The sequence below is a fragment of the Geospiza fortis genome, unplaced genomic scaffold, assembly GCF_000277835.1.
Source record: "Geospiza fortis unplaced genomic scaffold, GeoFor_1.0 scaffold3053, whole genome shotgun sequence".
Classification (NCBI taxonomy): Eukaryota; Metazoa; Chordata; class Aves; order Passeriformes; family Thraupidae; genus Geospiza; species Geospiza fortis.
In genome coordinates, this window is record NW_005055245.1 from 1 (window position 1) to 9,089 (window position 9,089).

General features: G+C 43.0%; 1 protein-coding gene across 1 annotated transcript in view; it reads left to right on the forward strand.

Moving 5' to 3' along the window:
* Positions 1–1,171: 1,171 nt before the first annotated feature.
* Positions 1,172–9,089, forward strand: part of OXA1L (OXA1L mitochondrial inner membrane protein) — a gene marked incomplete at its 5' end in the record, with an annotated part of 11,827 nt that continues 3,909 nt past the window's right edge. Inside the window, 3 exons of the mRNA XM_031065780.1 lie at positions 1,172–1,257; positions 3,849–4,013; positions 7,140–7,248. Coding sequence (XP_030921640.1) covers positions 1,172–1,257; positions 3,849–4,013; positions 7,140–7,248 — 360 coding nt within the window. The remainder of the gene's footprint in view (positions 1,258–3,848; positions 4,014–7,139; positions 7,249–9,089) is intronic.

Here is a 9,089-nt window from a genome sequence, read left to right on the forward strand (position 1 = left end):
GGGGTTAAAATGCACAAAAATGGGACAAAATGGGCGTGGCTTAAGGATTGTGGGCGTGGCTTATTGACTTGTGGGCGTGGCTTCCAAATTTTTTGTGAATGGAGGCAAAGTTAGGGTGGAAAAAAGTGAAATTTGGGTGAAAGAAGGCCAAAAAATGGGGTGAAAATGACTAAAAATGGGATTTTGGGGGCGTGACTTAAGAGTTGTGGGTGTGGCTTATTGAGTTGTGGGCGTGGCCTCAACATTTGGGTGGTGGGAGGCAAAATTTGGGTGAAAAAAGCTGAAAAAAATGAGATTGAAATGCACAAAAATGGGGTTTGAAAGCACAAATTGGGTTAAAGGGGCGTGGCTTAAGGGTTGTGGGCGTGGCTTAAGGGTTGTGGGCGTGGCCTCCACATTTGGGGGCTGGGAGGCGAAATTTGGGTGAAAAAATCTGAAAAAATGAGGTTAAAATGCGCAAAAACGGGGTTTGAAAGCACAGAAATGGGGTTTAAATGGGCGTGGCTTAAGCGTTGTGGGCGTGGCTTACTCATTTGAGGGCGTGGCCACTGAATTTGGAGGGTGGGAGGTGAAATTTGGGTGAAAAAAGGCAAAAAATGGGGTTAAAATGCACAAAAATGGGACGTAGGGGGCGTGGTTTAAGGGTTGTGGGCGTGGGTTGAGGTTTTGTGGGCGTGGTTTATTAATTTGTGGGCGTGGCCACTAAATTTGGGGGGTGGGAGGTGAAATTTGGGTGAAAAAAGTGAATGGGGTTAAAATGGGCGTGGCTTAAGCGTTGTGGGCGCAGTTTGCTGATGGATAAGCGTTGTGGGCGCGGTTTGCTGATGGATGGGCGTGGCTTATTAATTTGTGGGCGTGGCCTCAACATTTGCGTGGCGGGAGGCAAAATTTGGGTGGAAAAGGAGAAAAAATGGGCAAAAAATGCTCCAAAATGGGGTACAAAGGGGCGTGGCTTAAGGGTTATGGGCGTGGTTTAAGGGTTGTGGGCATGGCTTGATCTTAGATGGGCGTGGCATAATGACTTGTGGGCGTGGTCTCAGCATTTGGGGGTGGGAGGAGGAATTTGGGTTAAAAGTGTTGTGGGTTTTTGTGGGCGTGGCTTGAATGCAGTGGGCGTGGCTTTGTGATCACACCCTCTCGGACTGACCACGCCCCTTTTTTAACCCCTCAGTGGCCGTGGCGTACTCGGAGCTGGTGTCGTACCAGCGGCAGCACAACGTGAACCCGCTCCGCGGCTTCCTGGTGCCCCTCGTGCAGGTTTGGGAATCCCAAAAATCCCAAATTCAGCCCCAAAAAATCCCAAATTCAGCCCGAAAATATTCCCAAATCCGACCCCAAAAATCCCAAATTCCACCCCAAAAATTTCCCAAATTTGGCCCCAAAAATTTCCCAAATTCAACCCCAAAAACTCTTCAAAATCAGCCCCAAAAATTCACAAATTGAGCCCAGAAAATTCCCAAATTCAGCCCCAAAAAATCCCCGAATTCAAACCCAAAGAAATTCCCAAAATCAGTCCCAAAAAGACCCAAATTCAGCCCCAAAAATTCTCAATATCAGCCCCAAAAAAATCCCAAATTCGGCCCCAAAAATTCCCAAATTCAGCTCCAAAAAATTCCGAGATTTGGCATAAAAAAATCAGAAATTAAACCCCCAAAATTCCAAATTCAGCCCCGAAAATTCCCAAATTTGGCCCCAAAAATTCCCAAATCAGCCCCAAAAAATCCCAAATTCAGCCCCAGAAAATTCCCAAATTTGGCCCTAAAAAATCCCAAATTCACCCCGAAAATATTCCCAAATTCAGCCCCAAAAAATCCCAAAATTCAGCCCCAAAAAATCCCCAAATTCAGCCCCCCAAAAAATCCCAAATTCGGCCCCAAAAATTTCCCAAATTCCACCCCAAAAAAATCCCAAATTCACCCCCAAAAAATTCCCCAATCAGCCCAAAAATCCGAAATTCTTTTCCCTGCTCATATGGGACTGGACTCTCTGCCACACAGTGAGCCAGTGATTTACCCTATGGGATCCCCCGTGCCAAAGAATGAGCCAAAGCCCCCTCCCCATATGGAGCTGGACTCCTCTGCCACATAGTGAGCCATTGATTTGCCCTATAGGGATCCCTCTGCCAAATACTGATCTGGGACCCGCTCCCCATATTGAGTCATGCAGTCCCCTGCCACATTGTGAGCCCTTGATTTGACCTGTAGAGACCCCTCTGACAAAAAGTGAGCTAGAATTCCTCTGCCACATAGTGAGCCAGTGAGTTACCCTATGGGATCCCCTGTGCCAAAGAATGAGCCAAAGCCCCCTCCCCATATTGAGTCATGCAGTCCCCTGCCACATTGTGAGCCATTGATTTGACCTGTAGAGACCCCTCTGACAAAAAGTGAGCTAGAATTCCTCTGCCACATAGTGAGCCAGTCATTCACTCCATGGGGTTCCCCCTGCCAAATATCGAGCCAAGCCCCCTCCCCATATTAAGTCATAGGATCCCCTGCCATATAGTGAGCTATTAATTTACCTTATGGGGCTCCCTGTGCCAAATACTGAGCCAAAGCTCCTTCCTCATATGGGACCTGCCACATAGTGATCCATTGATTTACCCTATAAAGACCCCCTTGCGACATTGTGACCGTAATTCCTCTCCTGCCACATTGTGAGCTATTGATTTACCCCATAGGGATTCCTCTGCTGAAGAATGAGCCAAAGCCCCCTCCCCATATGGGGCCAGACCCCTTGCCACAGAGTGAGCCATTGATTTACCCTATAGGGATCCCTCTGCCAAATACTGATCTGAAGCCCCCTCCCCATATTGAGTCATGCAGTCCCCTGCCACATTGTGAGCCATTGATTTGCCCTATAGGGACCCTCTGCCAAATACTTGAATCTGACCCCCCCTGCCACATAGTGAGCCATTCATCCACCCCATAGGGGTCTCCCTGCCAAATAGCGAGCCAAGCCCCCTCCCCATATTGAGTCATAGAACCCCCTGCCACATAGTGAGCTATTGATTTAGCCTATAGGGACCCCTCTGCCACAAAGTGAGCCACAACTCCCCTGTCACATTGTGAGCCATTGATTCAGCCTATTGGGATCCCCTTGCCAAATTCTGAGCCAAAGCCCCCTCCCCATATTGGACCAGACCCCGCCTGCCACATAGTGAGCCATTTCTTCAGCCCGTCGGGAACTCCCTGCCACATTGTGAGCCATGGAACCCCCTGCCAGATTGTGAGCCATTCATTTGCCCTATAGGGACCCCCTGCCACAAAGTGAGCTTCATTTCCCCCACCGCCACATAATGAGCCATTGATTTACCTATAGGGACCCCTCTGCCAAATTCTGAGCCAAAGCCCCCTCCCCATGTGGGGCCAGACCGCCCTGCCACATTGTGAGCCATTGATTTGCCCTATAGGGATCCCCTTGCCACATTGTGAATCTGACCCCACCTGCCACATAGTGAGCCATTCATCCACCCCATAGGGGTCTCCCTGCCAAATAGCGAGCCTAGCCCCCTCCCCATGTTGAGTCATAGAACCCCCTGCCACATAGTGAGCCATTGGTTTAGCCTATAGGGACCCCTCTGCCACAAAGTGAGCCACAACTCCCCTGCCACATAATGAGCCATTGATTCGCCCTATAGGGACCCCCTTGCCGAATTCTGAGCCACAATTTGGGGCATTTTGGGGATTTTTGTGGGGGGCCTCAGGCATTGCTTTGCCCTGTAGGGGACCAAAAAAAAAAATCAGGAAAAAAATCATAAAAAATCTGAAAAAATTCCGTAAAAAATCCGATTTAATTTCTAATTAGCCCCTAATTATTTCTGCAGTGATTAATGATTTTGGGGGTGGCAGACCCCCCTGTTTGTGTCGTTTTTCCTGGCCCTGCAGGGGATGGCGGCGGCGCCGGTGCCGGGGCTGCTGCAGGGGGGGCTGGGCTGGTTCCCCAACTTGGCCGCCCCCGACCCTTTCTACATCCTGCCCGTGCTGGTCACCGCCTCCACCTGGCTCGTGCTCGAGGTTTGGGGCCAAAAACGGCGATTTGGGGCAAAACTGGGCCAGTTGGGGCAAAAAAAATGGAGGTTTTGGGTGAAAAAATGGAGATTTTAGGTGAAAAAATGGGGATTTTAGAGGGAAAAATGGGATTTTTCGAGAGGGAAAAAAATGGAGTTTTTCGAGGGGAAAATGGGAGTTTTTAGGAGGAAGTGAGCTTTAAGTGAAAATGGAGATTTTGGGAAAATGTGGGGATTTTGGGTGAAATAATGGGGATTTTAGGTGAAAAAATGGAGATTTTGGGTGAAAAAATGAGGATTTTAGGGGCAAAAATGGAGATTTTGGGGGGAAATTTTTGGCATTTAAGGGGTTAAAATGGCTGCATTTGGGGGTCCTGAGGATTTGGGGAGAATTTCAGGGATTTTGGGGAAAATTACCCAATGAAAATCTGGAAATTTGGGAAAAAATGAGAATTTTAGGTCAAAAAATGAGGATTTTTGGTGAAAAAATGGGGTTTTTAGAGCTAAAAATGAGGATTTTAGGACAAAAAGTTGGGAATTTTTAGGGAAAAATGTGAGGGGTTTTAAGGGGAAATGAATTTTGGGTGAAAAATGTCAATTTTTGGGAAAAAATGGGGATTTGGGGTGAAAAAATGGAGATTTTAGAGAGAAAAATGGGATTTTAGGGGAAAACGTGGAGGTTTTGGGGGAGCTGAGTTTTGGGGTAAAAATTGGGGATTTTGGGTAAAAAAAAGGTTGGATTTTTTGGGGATTTGGGGTGAAAAATGGGGATTTTGGAGTGAAAAATGGGAATTTTAGGTGAAAATTTGGATTCTTCGGGGAGAAATTTCTGATTTTTTGGGGAGAAATTGGGATTTTGGGAAGGGAAATGGATTTTGGGTTCAGAATCTGGGATTTTGGGCAAAAAGGAGAATTTTGGTTGAAGAAATGGGGATTTGAAGGAAAAAAAATATAATTTTAAGGGAAAAAAATTGAGATTTTGGGAGGAAAAAATGAGGATTTAGGGGAAATTGAATCTGTCAGGGAAAATCTGTTTTGGGGTAAAAAAAGGGGATTTTGGGGAAAAAATTGGGGATTTCAGGTTGAGAAAATGAAGATTTTGGGTGAAAAAATGAGGATTTTTGGGGTAAAAAATGTGGATTTTCCATTGCAAATGGGGATTTTAGAGAGGAAAATGGAATTTTTTAGAGGAAATAAATTTCGGGGTGAAAAATTGGAATTTTGGGAAAAAAATTTGGGATATAAAAATGGCAAGAGTGGAGATTTTAGGAGGAAAAAAATGAGGATTTGGGGTGAAAAATGGGGATTTTGGGTGGAGAAATTGAGGATTTGGAAGGGAAAATTTAATTTTTTAGAAGAAAAAACATTTGGGGGTAAAAATGGAGATTTTGGGAAAAAACTGAGGGATTTTAGGGAAAAAAAGGAATTTTTAGAGCAAAAAATGGAGATTTTTCAGTGAGAAATGCACAAAAATTGGAGATTTTAGGGAGAAAAATTTTTTTGGGGGGAAATTGGATTTTTAAAGGGGAAATAAGTTGTGGGGTGAAAGATGGGGATTTTGGGCAAAAATGGGAATTTTGGGTGGAAAAAATGGGGATTGTAAGGGAAAAAATTGAGGGTTTTGAGGGGAAAAAAATGAATTTGTGAGGGGAAATCTGGTTTGGGGTAAAAAATTAAAATTTTGGGTGAAAAAAGTGGATTTTGGGGGAAAAAATGGAGGTTTTTGAATGAAAAATGGGAATTTTAGTGGAAAAAATTTGGATTTTTTTTTGGAAAATTGTATTTTGGGAGGGGAAATTTCTAGAAAAAATTTCAAATATAAAAAAATATTAAAAATTTTTGGGGAAAATTGTGAAAATTTCAGGATTAATTTCAGATTTGAAGGAAAAGTTTGGAATTTCAGGGAAAATTTTGGGAGTTTTGAGAAAAATGTGGAAATTTTTTTGCAGGGAAATTATCAGATTTGAAAAAAAATTTGGTTTGGGGCAAAAAAATTTAAATTGTGGAGGAAATTCCAAAATTTGGAGAGAAAATTCCCAAATTTGGAGAGAAAATTCCCAAATTTTGTGGGAAATTCTGAATTTGGAGAGAAAATTCTCAAATTACCATCAAATGTTCCAGATGCAGAAAAAAAATTCAAATTTTAGGGGAAAATTCTCAAATTTTGGGGAAAAAATCCCAAATTTTTGAAAAAATAATTTTTTTATTTTTCCTTGAAACTTTAAGGTTTTTTAAAAAATTCTGAAATTTACAAAAAATGTTAAAATTTTAAAGAAATTCCCAAATTTTTGGTAAAAAATTAAAATTTTGGGGGAAAATTTCTGATTTTTCTGAGAATATTTTAAATTTTTGGACAAAAATTCCTCGAGTTTGATTAAAAATCCCCAAATTTTTTTGAAGAAATGTGAATTTTGGGAAAAAAATTAATTTTGGGTGAAAAAATGAGAATTTTAGAATTTAAAAAATGGGGATTTTAGGGTGGAAAATGGGAATTTTGGTTAAAAAAATTAGGAAAACGGGATTAAAAAAAAAAAGGAAATTTTCAAAGGAAAAAATGGAAGTTTTGAGGGGAAAATGAGAATTTTGGGGAGAAAAATTGGAATTTTTTGGGAAAAAATGGGAATTTTGATTTTAAAAAATAATTTGGGGAAAATAGGAATTTCAGGGAAAAAAGGAAAATTTTGTGGGAAAATCGGAACTTCTAGGAAAATAAATGGGAATTTTGTTATAAAAATGGGAATTGGAGGGAAAAACAGGAATTTTGGGGGGAAATGGGGATTTTTTGGCAAAAAAATGGGGATTTTGGTTCAAAATTGAAATATTGGGGAGTAAAGTTGGGAATTTTAGAGGGGAAAATTTGAATTTTGGGTGGAAAAGCAGGAATTTTGGTAAAATGCGGGGATTTGGGGGGAGAACGGGATTTTTGGGGTGAAAAAAGGAATTTTTGAGAGAAAAATTTGAATTTTTGGGGGGAAAAAATGGGAATTTTAGTTGGGAAAACTTGAAATTTTTCAGGGCAGAAATTGGAAATTTTGGGGGAAACTCGAAGATTTTGGGGCGTTAATGTCAGAAAGGGGTGGAGCATCGTTATGCAAATGAGGGGCATGGTTAATTTGAATATTTCTTGTTGCAGCTCGGGGCGGAGACTGGCGTGTCGGCGCCGGGGGCGGGGCCTGTCCGTCAAATCCTGAGGCTCCTCCCCCTCGTCTTCCTGCCATTCATCATTCACTTCCCCACCGTGAGTTGGGGGCGGGGCCTAAAAAGGGGCGTGGCCTCTTAAAAGAAGAACGCTGTCTCTTTAAAGTGGGCGTGGCTTCATTCAAAATGGACGTGGTGATTTAAAAAGGGGCGTGGCCATTGTAAAAGTGGGTGTGGCATCATTAAGGAGTGAGGTCACCGTAAAAGTGGGCGTGGCTACATTAAAAATGAGCATGGTCACTTTAAAAGGGGATGTGGCTCAAATTAGGGGTGTGGCCACTTTAATAGTGGGTGTGGCTACATTAAAACAAGCCTGGTCACTTTAAAAGAGGGCGTGGCTTAAATTAGGGCCGTGGCCACTCTAAAAGTGGGTGTGGCTTCCTAAAATAGGGGTGTGGCCACTTTAAAAGTGGATGTGGCTACATTAAAAATGAGCATGGTCACTTTAAAAGAGGGCATGGCTTAAAATAGGGGCGTGGTCAGTTTAAAAGGGTCATGGCTTCCTAAAGTAGGGGTGTGGCCACTTAAAAAAGGGGTGTGACTTTAAATAGGGGTGTGGCCACTTTAAAAGTGGGTGTGGCTACATTAAAAATGAGCGTGGTCACTTTAAAAGGGGGTCTGGCTTAAAATGGGGGTGTGGTCACTTTAAAAGGGGTGTGGTCTACACTAAAAGGTCTGGTCACTTTAGAAAAGGGCATAGTCACTTTAAAAAGGGTGTTGCCTCCTAAAATAGGTGTGTGGCCACTTTAAAAGTGGGCGTGGCTTCATGCAAACGGAGCACGGTCGCTTTAAAAGAGGCATGGCTTGAAATAGGGGCGTGGCCACTTTAGAAGTGGGTGTGGCTACATTAAAAAAAAGCTGGACACTTTAAAAAGGGCTGTGGCTTAAAATAGGAGCACGGTCACTTTAAAAGGGGTGTGGCTCAAATTAGGGGCGTGGCCACTTTAAAAGTGGTGTGACTTTAAATAGGGGTGTGGCCGCTTTAGAAGTGGGCGTGGCTACATTAAAAATGAGCATGGTCATTTTAAAAGGGGGTGTGGCTTAAAATAGGGGCGTGGTCACTTTAAAAGGGGTCTGGCTTAAAATGGGGCGTGGTACTTTAAAAGGGGTGTGGTCTACTAAAATGGGGCGCAGCCACTTTAAAAGTGGGTGTGGCTACATTAAAAGCCCTGGTCACTTTAAAAAGGGGCGTGGTCACTTAAAAAAGAGTGTGGCTTCATGAAATAGGGGCGTGGTCACATTAAAAAGGGTGTGGCTTCCTAAAATAGGGGCGTGGCCACTTTAAAAGTGGGTGTGGCTTAAAATACTGTCATGGTTACAGTAAAAGGGGTGTGGCTTCCTAAAATATGGGTGTTGTCATTTTAAAAGGGGTGTGGCTTAAAATAGGGGCGTGGTCGCTTTTAAAGGGGCGTGGCTTTCTAAAATAGGGGCGTGGTCAATTGAAAAGGGGCGTGGTCACTTTTAATGAGGTGTGATCTACTTCATAGTGGGCGTGGCTTCATTAAGGAGCAAGGTCACTTTAAAAAGGGGTGTGGCTTAAAAAGGGGCGTGGTCACATTAAAGAGGCTGTGGCTTCCTTAAATGGGGCGTGGTCACTTAGAAAGGGGCGTGGTCACTTTAAACCAGGCGGGATCGATGTAAAAGTGGGCGTGGCTTCACCTTTCCCCTCATTGTGTCCTTTTATGGTGTCGTGACGTCATTTCCGGTGGCCACGCCCACAAATTTTCACATTTTCCCCAAATCTTTGAAAATTTCACCCAAAATTTGAGAAATTTCTCCCCAAAATTGAAATTTTTTAATCTCAAATCTTTAGAATTTTCCCCCAAAATTTGAATTTCTTCAAAATTTGGAATTTTCTCAAAAAAATTTAGAAATTTTAACAAAA